Consider the following 14,830-nt stretch of genomic DNA (forward strand, 5'->3'; position numbering starts at 1 on the left):
TCCCCCCAATGAGGCTCTCCCGATCACATCACCCCTGTTCCCCCCACTCTTGTGGTGGCGGGGGGCCCCACCAGGGCTATTTCCATGTGGCAGGCGTTAGTGCACAGCCAATGGATTTTACGGGTGGTGCGATCGGGATTCCGGCTGTTGTGGGAGGGGGAAAAGGCTCCCTTGACCAGGGTTCCTCCTCCCTTTCGTTTTTCGGCCAGCCAAGAGGCCAGAGTGGCCATAGAAACAGAGATCAGGTCTCTTTTGGCCAAGAAGGCTATAGAAGAGATTGTGGATCACTCCTCGCCGGGGTTTTACGGACGCCTGTTTGTAGTGCCCAAGGCGTCGGGCCGCTGGAGGCCTGTTCTCGATCTTTCGTTCTTGAACAAGTTTCTTCGGAAGTTCAAGTTTCGTATGGAAACACCAGCTTCGGTCAGGGAGGCCCTACGCCGGGGAGATTGGGTGACTTCGGTGGATTTGACGGACGCCTACTTTCATATCCTTATGCATCAAGTGGACAGAAAGTGGCTTCGTTTCCGCTGGGGTCATCGGATCTTTCAATTAAATTACATTCTTATCCCAACTCACATCAAGCAATTTACTCCAGTTTAGTGCTAGGACGCTGAATAGCATCGCCTTGGTAACAAGGGGAGGTCACCCTAAAAAAGAGCTACCTTGACCCCTTAACATGACAAAGTCACGCGTGACTTCCTGACCTTGCCGCCATCTTTGAATCATTCACTCTCCAGCGATCTGTGTCTACAGACGTGTTTTGATTTTGCTCCGGCTTTCAGCCGGTTTGTCTGACTTCTGCCTTTGTCAGACTCTGCCTTGGTACTTGCACACGGTCCCTCTGCTCCTACTGTGTGTTTGGGTGAGCGTTTTTGTTGTTTGTTATCGTTTTGTGACTTAGGTTTTGTCGAGTACTTAGCATTGTTTACACTTTTTTCTGTTCGTCATGTCGGATAAGGAAAAGAAGAATAACGCTAAGTCGGCGGCCGAGCCTTCTCCCACGAGGAAGTCTTCTCGTAAATCTAAGCACTCGTCTAGTCAAGCTTCGATTAGAGTCACTGACCCTTTGTCTAAATCCTCGTTTGATGTTGATATAGACTTGCCAGATTCTCCGGCTATGCCTAGTTTGCCTTTGTCTGCGTCACCGGTCTTGTCCGGTTCAGGTCCGGTCAGCGAGAAGCAGGATGTTTCTGCTATTTTGCACTCCTTGAGTGCTCAGATTTCCTCTCTTTCAGCGGAGTTATCTTCTACCAAGGCCGAGATGTTGTCTTTGCCTCCCGGTGTGGGGGGTGTGCGTTCCCTGGCCAGGGTGCGTGTACCGCCCTCCTCCACTGTTACGTCTGCCGACGTACACGCCTCTTTTGATGGTAGCCGTGGTGTTTCCCTGCTGCGTTCAGCGGCTTCTTGGACTGACGACGATCAAGGTATTTATACTTCGCCAGTAACCGGGTTCTCCGGCCAAAACGAAGTGCGTGGTTTGGAGAGAGTAGCCACACCGGTTCGTGTGCGCGAAAGCTTAGGCCCTCGGTCTACGTCGCTCCGATCGAGTGAACGTCTAGATCGGGGGATAAGCCCAGACACGCGTTCGGTCTCTGACCGAACAGGGGAAGTGTGTCCTCCGACACTCCCTAGAGGAGCGGTTGGTGCGGCAGCACAGCTTTCACAGCTTTCCCCGCTTCCGCCTTACAGGCAGGAAGCAGTCCATAGAGACGTACCGCTTGGGTATAAAATCCCTCGTGTGGCGTCTCTTCTGGGCGACGCTTTGTCGGACTATGGTAGTCACGGCGGAAGTGTCGTGCCTGGCTTCACGGAAGTGAGGGACTACCAGTCGGATTTTGGCACTTCCGTCCAGAGTGACGAAGATGTCAGCTTCCGCATACCGAATAAGCTTCCGCAAGCTCTGGCGTTGGCGGCGGAAGTGGCTTCTCGGTATTTTGAGGAGGGTGTGACGGCGCCTTCCGGTTCAGTTGGTCAACCCTCTTCTGCTTTAGGGGATTTCCGTTCGACCAAGGACGAGAAACAGCAGTTCCGGTTTCGGGAATCCCTGTTAGTAGCGTTTGAGCTTTCAAGGCTTCTGGCCACTGGTCAGTCTGGTGGTGCTTCCCAAGCTGTTCCTCTGTTAACAGCTCATGCTCAAGCTCCTGAGTCTGTACAGGCTTATCTGGCTACTTCGAGTGCGACCTCAGCTTTGCCTCACGGCGCTTCTAAGAGGGTGTTGCTGTCTTTTAACCCGGTCAATCTCATTGACTCGTATGCCTTGCCGCGTTCAACGCTTCCGGTCACGCCGGAGCTCGCAGCACTTAGGCAGGATGGTTACAGTAGAGATAGAGCAGTCCCTTACACGGAAGCCTCTCTTTTGTCTCTGGAGGAGACTGGCAGGCGTCTGCTTGAATTGTCTTCTCTGTCTGAGACTCTGCAAAGATCTCTGTCAAGGTCTATCGCGTCGTCTTTAGATCCCTTCATGTTTCGGGACGATGCTGTGGAGTTGGATGTCACTGTTCTGCTAGCCTCTCTGGCTAAGGTGTCGGCTGAACAGATGAATCTGTCGGCTCGCCTTTACGCTCACTCTATCCATGCTCGGAGGTCAGCTTTCCTCTCGGGATCTCGGATTCAGGACAAGGTGACCATTGAGGCTCTTAAGACCTCTCCTTTTGTTGAGGGTGCGTTGCTTGGTCAGCCATCCTTGGATGCGCTTCGCAAGGAGACACAGGATGCAAGAGATATGGCAATAGCTCAGATTGCGCACCATGGTTTCGCACACCAGAGCAAGAACCAGTCCTCTTCTAAGCCCCATGCTTCGGGTTCGTTCAGGGGCAAGGCTCAGCGCCGAGGTTCTTCTTCTCGGGGTAGGGGCGGAGGTGCCCCTTACCCGAAGAGTGCTCCATCGTTTGGCAAATCGCGGGGGTCGGGGCGTAAGCCCCCCCCCCCCAATGATGCCCCCCCGATCCACCTGCTCACCTGGCCCCCACCCCTTTGGTGGCGGGCGGCCCCACCAGGGCCCTACTGGCTTGGTTACTGCTATTGAACAGCCAGTGGATAGTGAGCATCGTGCGTTCGGGGTTCCGGCTCCTCTGGTTAGACGGCAAGGCCCCGTTGACCAGGGTTCCTCCCTCTTTTCGTTTTCCCAAGAGGAGGGAGGCTCAGGAGGCCATTCAGGGGGAAGTCTACTCGTTGCTAGAGAAGCAAGCGATAGAGGAGGTGTTGGACCGCAATTCAGCGGGATTCTACGGCAGAATTTTTGTGGTGCCAAAAGCCTCGGGCGCCTGGCGCCCAGTCTTAGATCTGTCTCCTTTGAACAAGTACCTCAGAGTGGTGAAGTTCCGCATGGAGACTCCGGCGTCGGTTCGGGACGCTCTCAGGCCAGGGGACTGGGTGACGTCAATAGATTTAACCGACGCCTACTTCCACGTTCTCATTCATCCTGCGCACAGGAAGTGGCTGAGATTTCTATGGGGCAAGAAGATTTATCAGTTTCGGGCTCTGCCGTTCGGCTTATCCCTTGCACCATGGATATTCACGATGGTTGTCCGCCAGCTTGCCTCTCTGGTCAGACAGAAGGGGGTGCGTTTTCGAGCGTATCTCGACGACTGGCTTGTTCTCAGTCAGAGCTCGGAGTTGTGCGCGACTCATACTCAGTGGGTGCTCGCTCAAGCGCTGGAGCTGGGCTTTTCAATCAACCAGCTGAAGTCAGAACTCACGCCTTCTCAGGAGTTCACGTACTTGGGCATGACGTTCAACACCGTCGATTGGCTGGTACGCCCTTCACAGAGAAGGGTAGACAAGTTGCAAAGTCTGATTCGAACTCTGTCCTTGAAAGACAGAGCGTCTGTACGTGTTCTGACCTCTCTTCTTGGCCAAATGGAGTCGATGGCCACTCTTGTGCCCTTAGGCAGAGTCCACAAGCGGCCATTTCAGGCCGCCCTGGGTTCGCTGTGGAAGCCTTCTCTTCAGGGCTGGGAGACGGTGGTCTCTCTCGAAAGCTGGTTTCAACACACAACGAGGCAGTGGCTACTTCCCTGGATTTCACAGGGGGTGCCAATCTCGATGTCCCCCCCAGACGAGTTTCTGTTCACAGATGCGTCTATGGAGGGTTGGGGTGCCCATCTTTCTGTTCACACTGCGTCAGGCCTGTGGAGCGAGACGCAGAGTGGTTGGCACATCAATGCCCTAGAGCTAGAGGCTGTTTTCCTGGGACTCCAATCGTTTCTGTCTCTGGTCAGGAACAAACACATTCGGGTTCGCACAGACAACACGACCGTGGCGGCCTATATCAACAGACAGGGAGGCACTTTGTCTCTCACTCTCTCTGTCAGGGCATGTCAGATTCTGGCCTGGTGCAGCCAGCACCTGATTCTGTTGTCGGCGAAGTTCATTCCAGGCAAACTCAACGTTCTTGCGGACTGCCTCAGTCGTCCGTCGCGTACGTTGCACACGGAGTGGACTCTGACTCATCAGATCCTACAGCGTCTGTGGTTGCATTTCGGCAAGCCCACAGTCGATCTTTTTGCGACAAGATTCTCCCGCAGGCTCCAGGTCTTTGTCTCCCCCTTCCCAGATCCAGAGGCGTGGGAGACGAACGCCCTCGAAGTGGACTGGTCGCGCCTGATGGCTTATGCTTTCCCCCCGTTTCATCTCTTGGGAAAGGTTCTCAGGAAGGCGGAGCTGGAACAGCCTTGCTTGGTGTTGGTGGCCCCTTGGTGGCCCAGCCAACATTGGTTCCCCGACCTCCTTCGTCTCGCAGACGGCCCTCCCTTCTTTCTGGGCGTGAAAAAGGGAGATCTCGTGCAACCAAGGTCGGGGGTTCCTCACGAGAACCCCCAGTTCCTACGGCTTCACGCCTGGAAGCTGTCCAGGTATCGCTGCGCCGTTCTGGCGCCTCAGAGGCTACTTTAGGGTTTGTCCAAAAAGCCCACAGGGAATCGACCAGCTCTGTTTATGCTTCACACTGGTTGAATTGGACAAAGTGGTGTTCGGAGAATGGAGTTTCTGCTACTTCTCCTCGCTCTATGCATGTAGCAAATCATCTCTCGTGTTTGGCGGCTCAGGGCTTGGCTCCTTCTTCTTTGAGAGTCAGGCGCTCAGCCATTTCTTCTACTCTGAAGCAATTAGGGCATAGCATTAACCTGGGAGGTGTCATTGCTAGTGTTCTTAAGGGGGCAGCGATTGGTTTTGCGAAGGCTAAGTCCCCTCTTCCCGCGTGGGACTTATTTTTGGTATTGAAGTTTCTAGCTTCTCCGGACTTCGAACCTTTAGCTTCAGCGAGCTTAGCTAACCTGACTCGTAAAGCATTGTTCCTCGTTTTGTTAGCTTCTGCCCGGAGAGGCAGTGAGGTGCACGCTCTCTCAGGCCTGGCTAAGGATATTTCTTTTGAGAGCGATGGCTCTGTTGTTTTAAGATTTAGGCCAGAGTTCCTTGCCAAAAACCAAAAACCTGGTCTGTCTTCCCCTGTTATTCGCATCCCTCCTTTAAGTAGGATTCTCGCGTCTGGTGACCCTGATTTGGTAAATTGTCCCGTTCGTACTCTCACCAGCTACTTATCCCGTACCACTCCTATTAGGTCTAGGGACCAAAAACTGCTCTTCATCTCAATTAATGCAGAACGGAGCAAGGACGTGTCGCGGGTCACTTTGGCAAGATGGGTCTCTACGCTCATTAAACAAGCGTATGCGTGGTGGCACAGTCAAGTTGGCATTGGGTATTCTGTCCTACCTATGACGTCGTCAAGGACGCACGAAGCCAGGGCCTGGGCTACTTCTCTGGCAGTCCTCCGCTCAGGCAGGCTAGCAGAGGTCCTAGACGCTGCCTACTGGAAGTCGCAGGATGTTTTCATCAACTTCTACCTGCGAGATGTGGCCAGCACGCGTCATGATGGCAGTAGCTCCCTACCAGCCATCGTCGCGGCTGGACAAGTCTTACCTTCTGTCTGAGGTAAGTGGAATTTTGTTTCCCCACCTCCTTCATTAGCATTCTGCTTGATGTGAGTTGGGATAAGAATGTAATTTAATTGAAAATTTTCATCTAAATTTTAATTTGATTATATACTTACCCAACTCACATAGTTGATACCCGCCCTCCTGCCCCGCTTTTGGGGTTTTTATGGGGGTTTTGATTCAAAGATGGCGGCAAGGTCAGGAAGTCACGCGTGACTTTGTCATGTTAAGGGGTCAAGGTAGCTCTTTTTTAGGGTGACCTCCCCTTGTTACCAAGGCGATGCTATTCAGCGTCCTAGCACTAAACTGGAGTAAATTGCTTGATGTGAGTTGGGTAAGTATATAATCAAATTAAAATTTAGATGAAAATTTTCAATTCAGGGCTCTGCCCTTCGGGCTGTCCCTGGCCCCGTGGGTTTTCACTTTGGTGATCAGACAGTTGGCCGCGCTGATCAGGCAAAGAGGTATTCGTCTACGGACGTACCTCGACGACTGGTTGATTCTGAATCAGAGTCAATCAGTGTGCCACTTGAACACTCAGGTAGTGTTGAACCGGGCTCAGAGCCTGGGGTTCTCTGTGAACCAAGCGAAGTCGGAATTGACTCCCTCGCAGAGGTTTGTTTACCTCGGTATGGCGTTCGACACTGTCGCTTGGACGGTCCGGCCTACGCAGGAGAGAATTCGGAAGCTTCATGCTCTCATTTTGGCCGTGGCTGGCAGCCAGCAGGCTTCGGTGAGGGTCCTTACCTCGATTCTGGGCCAAATGGAATCTATGGCAACTCTGGTTCCCTTAGGGAGGGTGTACAAGAGGCCTTTCCAGGCTGCGCTCAGCTCTCTCTGGGAGCCGGCTTCGCAGGATTGGGACAAAATCGTCCCCACGCAGGGATGGTTCAGTCACGCGACTGCTCGGTGGTTGGACCTAGACTGGATCTCTCAGGGGGTTCCCATCTCTCTGCCCCCTCCGGACATAGACCTATTTACGGATGCGTCAATGGCCGGGTGGGGGGCTCACATCGGGGGCCAGGCGGCCTCCGGTCTTTGGACTCAGTCCCAGCGTCTTTGGCATATCAATCGCCTGGAGTTGGAGGCGGTTTCCCTCGGTTTGCTTGCGTTTCTCCCTCTGGTGGGCGGCAGACATGTCCGGTTGCACACGGACAATACCACTGTCGCTGCTTACATCAACAAGCAGGGAGGAGCTCGGTCGTTTTCCCTGTCAGACAGGGCGTGCGAGGTTCTGGTGTGGTGCCACTCGCATCGGGTCATGATCTCAGCAGAGTTTCTTCCGGGCAAGCTCAACGCACTGGCGGATGCGCTCAGCAGGTCCTCTCAGGTGTTGCACACCGAATGGACGATCACTCATGGGGCGCTCCAACGCCTGTGGGCACAGGTGGAGAAGCCCATGATCGATCTATTTGCAACGAGGTTTTCAAAGAGACTTCCCATTTTCGTGTCTCCCTTTCCGGACACGGAAGCTTGGGCAAGCAATGCGTTGGAGATCTCGTGGAGCGGCCTTCAGGCCTACGCATATCCTCCCTTTCCTCTGCTCAGCAGAGTGGTGAGGAAAGCCGAGCTGGATCGTCCGGAGCTCCTGCTGCTGGTAGCCCCCTGGTGGCCTTCCCAGCAGTGGTTTCCAGATCTGCTGTTGTTGGCAAAAGGAGTTCCGATCCCTCTAAATCTAGTGCGGGGAGAGCTCGTTCAGCCAAGAACAGGCATCCCGCACAGAGACCCGCAGGCCCTGCGCCTACACGTTTGGAGACTGTGAGGTCGGAACTGCGGAAATCTGGCGCTTCAGACTCGACGCTGGATTTGGTTTTTAAGGCACATAGGTCCTCGACTGCGTCTGTGTATGCTTGCCATTGGGCTGCCTGGGCCAAGTGGTGTAGGGAGGCGGGGGTCAATGCTGTGGCCCCGCGCTCTTTACAGGTGGCAAATCATCTCTCTTTTTTGTCTGCGCAGGGCAGTTCGGCCTCTGCTTTGAGAGTCCGACGTTCTGCTATATCTGCTACTCTGAGACAGATAGGCAGATTGATTAACGTTAACGGAGTGATTGCTAGTGTGATCAAAGGGGCCGCTCTCCAGGAAGCGCAGAGACGGACCTCTGTCCCGGCATGGGACTTATTTTTGGTTTTAGAATATTTGCGGTCTGCGGCGTTTGAGCCTTTGCAGGCTGCTAGCCTGACTGATTTAACACGCAAGACGGTTTTTCTGCTTCTTCTGGCTACCGCTCGGCGAGGCAGTGAGATACATGCCTTGTCGGGTTTGTCGGAAGACATCGCGTTTGAGCGCGATGGTTCAATGTCACTTCATTTCCGGCCTGGTTTTCTCGCGAAAAATCAAAAGCCAGGCCAATCCCCGCCCGTGGTCCGAGTCCCCCCGCTTGGGACTATTCTAGCTTCACACGATCCTGACTTAGCTAACTGTCCAGTTAGGGCCTTGAAGTCTTACTTGGCTCGCACTCAGTTGGTTAGGGCCAAAAGCCAAAAACTTTTGTTCATTTCGTTGAACACAAAATATGACAGGGACATATCGAAATTGACCCTTACAAGATGGGTGGCGACCCTCATTAGACGAGCATATGAGTGGTGGCTCTCTCAGGAGAGGGGGGGGCGTTCAGTCCTTCCTCTGACATCAGCTCGAGTACATGAGGCCAGAGCCTGGGCGTCCTCTGTGGCCGTCTTACGTTCAGGGCGATTAAGCGATGTCTTGCAGACAGCTTACTGGAAGTCAGACGATGTTTTCATCAGCTTCTACCTTCGTGACATCTCTTGCACGCGACTGGATGGCTCCAGTGCTTTGCCGGCTTTGGTCGCTGCAGGGCAGGTGCTTGCAAGGACATAAGTAAGTTCCCTCCGCCTTTAGGAGGAATCTGCATTCATAAGAATTGGAGGAAGAATATGTGATTAAATCGAAAATTTTTAATTAAATTTTGATTTAATATAATATACTTACCCAATTCTTATAGTTAATACCCTCCCATCCGTCCCCGCTGGATTATGTCCTTGGGGGTTTGTTTGACTAATAGTCTCGAATGATTATTACGGATGCTGGCGCTCACGTGGTGCGCAGGGTGTTATGGGTAACCGAGCAAGGTCAGGCCATAGCAACGGCTATGGCGTCGCTTTTAGCTTGGTTACCACCCTACTAAGGGCAGGTAATTTGAGAGGTTTTTCGACATCTAGCATGTGGGACTAAAGTCAATGCATTCATAAGAATTGGGTAAGTATATTATATTAAATCAAAATTTAATTAAAAATTTTCGATTATGGATACATGGTTCATTACGTAAATATGCACCATTACAAGGTTAGGAAAGAGGGGAGAAAATTGCTAACGCCCTGACCCAGGGTTAAACTCGCAACCTCTCGCTTCCGAGCGCAAGTGCGTTACCACTCGGCCACCCAGTCCACAGAGCAAGGACTAAGTAGTAGTCCTTGCCACAGAGACAAATTGTCTAATTTTGTTTTTCTTTCTTTAATGGAGAGGGTTTCATTAAACATTGCTTGGAATCCTTTTAACAAAAGCGTAGTTGCTTGTGGAATCTTTGGTTTTGTTTCTGAGATGTGTCACTGTTTTCACCATTTATTTTTACAGTTGGCTTTGAGGTATTAATAAAGCTCCACTGAAGAAAGCACTTGTAGCTTGTCACTGTTTTGATCTTATTCATTTAAACACACACACACACACACACACACACACACACACACACACACACACACACACACACACACACACACACACATACACATACCACGCAGAGAGAGAGAGAGAAACATTCCAAGTGATTTTACAACTTATCCTGAAAAAACTTGCTTAAGCCGAACTGCAGGGTAATTTCTCGGGAAAGGTTTGGCTTATCCAAACTCGGATATGCACAAACTCGGATAAGCGAAACGATTTTTCATTCCCCGGGCGAGTTCGGCTTAAGCGTGTTTGACTGTACATGTATCTCAATTTTTGCTGTTTTGAGAAAATCTAAAAAAATAACTGAAAAATTCACCACATCTAATATAACTTTAATTCATGGGTTGATAGTTGCTTTAGATCAGTGCAATAGCAGTCTAAATTTGTGTTAATGTCATTTATCAATGATATTCCATACAACTGAGAGAATATTGAAAGATAGGATTTTTGTTTAATCCAAATAAGGATATTTTTATCCAAAAGAGTCATCAAGAATTAGAATATACAAGGGTTTTTTCCTAAACCTAACCCAAATTTTTGATTAGTGCTTTTGTGAACAGGAGACAATTGACAAGTGGCTCTATCCCATCTCCCCCCTTCCCCCGTCACGATATAACCTTCGTGGTTGAAAACGATGTAAAACACCAAATAAAGAAAGAAAGTCACCTAACCTTCAGTGGCCATAATTCATACATCTGAGAGAAAATCATAGCAAGCTGAAAAAGCAACAGAAGAAACGGCATAGTTTCCGTCCAAATGTGACACGAAAACCTCGTAAGTTTAACCCAAGCGGGTTTTTTTTGCGCTCTCTTGAAGCAAATGAAGATACAAGTTTTCTTTTCAAGAACTTTTTCTCACTTCAAAAAGCAGCTGGAGAAACGAGCTAACTATTGTTTTAGTTCCAAAACCTAAAAAATTGAGATACGCGGTTGATGAATTACAGTGACAAAATAAAGATAACTTGTGTAGTACAGAATTTGGTGCTGATTCATTTGATTGTGAGACATATGCTTTTAATTTTCAGCTGAACAGAGTAAAGGCGGTAGAAAAGGAGAAGGATGAACTTGAAGGAGCAAAAAATGAAGCTGTGGAATTCCTCACCTCAGAAAATGCTGTTGTTCGATTGAGGAACAAACTCCTCCAGAAATACATGTAAGTTTTGTTTGTAATTGTGTTGATTTTAGAAATATATAACAGTAATTTGTTCCATTGCCATGTATACATCCTTCCGCTAGAATCTTCACTTGGAAAGTAGGGTGGCAATCATGAGTAGTGGATTCTTCCAATTTTCAGTATTTTTGCCGCTGATTTTAACTGTGTTGCTTATTTTGTGACAGAGCCGAATGTGCAAAGGGTGAGGAGAAGGCACAGGCAGAGTTTGACAAGGTGTACGAGGGAATGAAAGCTGTCAATGAGAAAATGGAGGCTATAGCTGCTAAAAAGAAAGAAAAGGGAAAAGGCCATGGCAAGATACACAAGTAAGTCTTTTTTCTTCAAAGTTTCACTTGATGGCTGGATTAGTTGCATTAGTGCATGTAACTTTATGTGTTAACCTGGAATGTCGGCAGTTTGATAAGTGGGTGCAAGAAGAATAAGAAGGTGTGAACCAAGAAGAGAGACAGTAATTCCATGGTATTGGTGGCTCTCAAAGATTTCAGGCAGAGTTCTCACTCCCCATGATGTCACTTTGACATGGTTTGCCTGTTTAGTTACAATTACAGCTTTAAACACACTTCACGATTACCTGTAATTGTAAAAGCTTCTCATGACATTTCTAATAACAGCCGTCAAAAGGTAAGAGAGCATTACACTGAACGCTGCTGCAGCTTGGTTTCCACCGGAAGGAAGTGACCTTCAATGTAGGGCAATGGGGTGATGAAGTGTGCAATGAAGTGACTGTGTTGACCAGGGAGTACAATGATGAAGTGTGAAATGAAGTGACTGTGTTGACCAGGGAGTACGATGATGAAGTGTGAAATGAAGTGACTGTTGACCAGGGAGTACGATGATGAAGTGTGAAATGAAGTGACTGTGTTGACCAGGGAGTACGATGATGAAGTGTGAAATGAAGTAACTGTTGACCAGGGAGTACGATGATGAAGTGTGAAATGAAGTGACTGTTGACCAGGGAGTACGATGATGAAGTGTGAAATGAAGTGACTGTTGACCAGGGAGTACGATGATGAAGTGTGAAATGAAGTGACTGTTGACCAGGGAGTACGATGATGAAGTGCGAAATGAAGTGACTGTGTTGACCAGGTAGTACGATGATGAAGTGTGAAATGAAGTGACTGTTGACCAGGGAGTACGATGATGAAGTGTGAAATGAAGTGACTGTTGACCAGGGAGTACGATGATGAAGTGTGAAATGTGTGAAGTGACTGTTGACCAGGGAGTACGATGATGAAGTGTGAAATGAAGTGACTGTGTTGACCAGGGAGTACGATGATGAAGTGTGAAATGAAGTGACTGTTGACCAGGGAATACGATGATGAAGTGTGAAATGAAGTGACTGTGTTGACCAGGGAGTACGATGATGAAGTGTGAAATGAAGTGACTGTTGACCAGGGAGTACGATGATGAAGTGTGAAATGAAGTGACTGTGTTGACCAGGGAATACGACACGCTGGCCAAGCAGGTGGAGGAGACAAAGGAAAAGTTCTCTGACCTGGAGAAGCAGGACGTCAAGTGCCGGGAAGACATCAAACACACCAACACCAAGGCCAAGAAGCTAGAGAAAAGCCTGGACCAAGAGAAGAAAAAGGTATGATTACAGATACAAGTGTTCCTTTGGCTAGAATGAGAATGATTTCTAGAGTATTTACGTATCGATAGATGGGTATTAAACTCAATTCCAATTTAATTTGTACTTGATTTATATTATAACAAATGTGAGTCATGAGTATTTGCTTTTCTTATCCCAACGAAGCTGGAGGTATCCCACGAACGCATGCTGAGATCGACTTGAGAAATTTTCTTCCCGATAATACATAATAAAGAAGGATCCTTTATTGCCAAACTGTGGCTACAGTTGGGGACAGGAGTACACCAAACTTCGGGAAAATACTAACTTAAATACGGCGGTGGTTCTCTACGAATTCGATTTTTGATCAAATGCCCAAGGCTTTAGGCGGGTAGAGATTCCGTAGTTTCCAAGTCTATGGATTAAGTTCGCACAAGAAGATGACGTCCAGAGGCTTTGACGTCAATGCATCATGACGTCATCCCCTCTCTGCGGTCTTTCTCTTGCACGCATGGTGTGTGTGTGTGCCAGAGGCTTTGACGTCAATGCATCATGACGTCATCCCCTCTGCGGTCTTTCTCTCGCACGCATGGTGTGTGTGTGTGCACATGTGTCGACTGTGAGTGTGTGTGTGTGAGAAAGAGAGGAAAAACGGGGGGGGGGGGGGGGGGGGGTTGTGATGTGTGTGTATGTGTTGGTGTGTGTGTGTGAGAGAGAGAGTGGATGTGTGTGGATGTTAGTGTCTTTGTGTGTGTGTAAGAGAGAGTGAGAGAGAAAGAGGGTGTTTGTTCGAAAAGGTGTGTGTGTTTGTCTGTCAATGTTCATATTAGTGTGTGTTTTGTGAGTATGAGATTTGTGAGTGAGTGTGTGTGTGTTTGTGTGTGAATTCGGATGAGAGAGAGACTCAGAGTGAGAGAGTATTTGTCCTTTGCTGGGGGTATGCAGTGCCTTGGCATTGCACTTCTACTTAATTGTTTTTGTTGTTTGTGTTGTTTTTTGAATGGTCCCTGATCCTTGTACAAGTGAAAACTAAGTGAGTGTGTGCCTGTTGTCAGATTGAGGAGCTGCGGCAGGTGCCAGAGGAGAGTGAGAGAACGGTGCAGGAGACCCAGAAGACACTGGAGAGACTGGAGCAGGACAAGGCCAAGGAGGAGGAGAAGGTGCAGGAGGTGATGGCCAGTCTTCGTACAGAGACTCAGGTAAGTGTGCTGGTGCTACCACATCGACCTCACACATTTAGCCCCTACTACTCTTAGGCCACAAGTTATATCTTGTCTATCTGCTGCTACAAGACTAGTGCTTCAGGTTTTGGTAATTGTGCTATGTACAGATTTACCCCATTCTTGACAGAAGCTGTCATAGGTCTGTGACACAAAGTGGAAGTAACTCTCGCTTTTTATTTGGGGCATTGATTACTTCAAAAGTTATCAGGATGAAAGATGTCATGTTGAGCTGGCAAAAGTCAGATTTGGTGCGGTTTGTTACAAGTTATCTTGGAAGCGCTCCAAAATAAGTTAACATTTGATCTTAGTTTCTTGTACTGCAGTCGATTCCATTGAAACTTGTTTTTTTCTGTTGTGTTTTTGCAGCCACTTCAAGAGGAAAAGGACAAGCAGGAAGAGAAACTGCTAGAACTTCAGAAGTCTGTTAATGAAAAGAAGTCCCAGGTATAGTTATAGGGCACTGTTTATTATCATAAATGCAAGTGTTACAGTCACTAGAATCAATTTTAAAACTTATACTGTTTGAAAAAGAATCAAAGAGCAAGAATGGTAAGTTATATGAATGTTTAATTTATGACAATACAAAACATTACAATCACAGTACTTTGACCCACAGTTCTTTTAAGTGGACAGATAGACAAACACATGATACAGATAATGAACTAAGCTTAGAAAGTCTTTCTGTTTCCAGTCTCTGAAAATGACTCCAGTGACTTCAATTTCAGCTTCAAGTGACGGAGTCAGAACTGGAGGTGTTCCTCAGCAACCAGCAGAGCGAGCAGAGCAAACTGAACAAGATGCAGCAAAACCTGGACACTGCCAAGGCTGAACTGGCTCAGCATCAACAGTAAGTTGGCATCAATAGTAAGCATGTATCAACAGTAAGTCGGCATGAGCACAGGTCAATAAACTGGTCAGTACGGCAACAATATGAAAAGTGTGCAGTCACAACCTTTGTTGTGCACAACCTTCGTTTGTTGAACTATGCTTTATGTGCAGGTGGTGATGAAATGTGGGGAGGGAGATGTTGCAAAGGCAATGCTCAGTAAGGTATGTGAATGTGTTGATCAGAATGAACTGGCTGGTTATCATTTATGTATGTGGCTTTGTGTGCAGGACAGCTGCTCAGCTCAGAAAGAACATCCCCAATGTGGAAAATGTGGTGACAAAATCAACAGCAGACTTGAAACAAGTAGGCGAGGCCGAGGCAAAAGCATCTGAAAAGGTAACCAGGCTTGTAGGTCACCTGTAAA

The 14,830-nt window shown here is 48.7% G+C and overlaps 1 protein-coding gene across 3 annotated transcripts in view; it reads left to right on the forward strand.

The window, feature by feature from the left end:
* Positions 1-14,830, forward strand: part of LOC138983685 (structural maintenance of chromosomes protein 4-like) — an 87,847-nt gene that overhangs the window by 25,068 nt on the left and 47,949 nt on the right. For all 3 annotated transcript variants that reach the window (XM_070356961.1, XM_070356964.1, XM_070356962.1), the window contains exons 7-13: positions 10,636-10,763; positions 10,949-11,089; positions 12,225-12,375; positions 13,410-13,553; positions 13,944-14,021; positions 14,303-14,424; positions 14,694-14,802. In XM_070356961.1, coding sequence (XP_070213062.1) covers positions 10,636-10,763; positions 10,949-11,089; positions 12,225-12,375; positions 13,410-13,553; positions 13,944-14,021; positions 14,303-14,424; positions 14,694-14,802 — 873 coding nt within the window. The remainder of the gene's footprint in view (positions 1-10,635; positions 10,764-10,948; positions 11,090-12,224; positions 12,376-13,409; positions 13,554-13,943; positions 14,022-14,302; positions 14,425-14,693; positions 14,803-14,830) is intronic.

Source organism: Littorina saxatilis, linkage group LG13, assembly GCF_037325665.1.
Source record: "Littorina saxatilis isolate snail1 linkage group LG13, US_GU_Lsax_2.0, whole genome shotgun sequence".
Lineage (NCBI taxonomy): Eukaryota > Metazoa > Mollusca > Gastropoda > Littorinimorpha > Littorinidae > Littorina > Littorina saxatilis.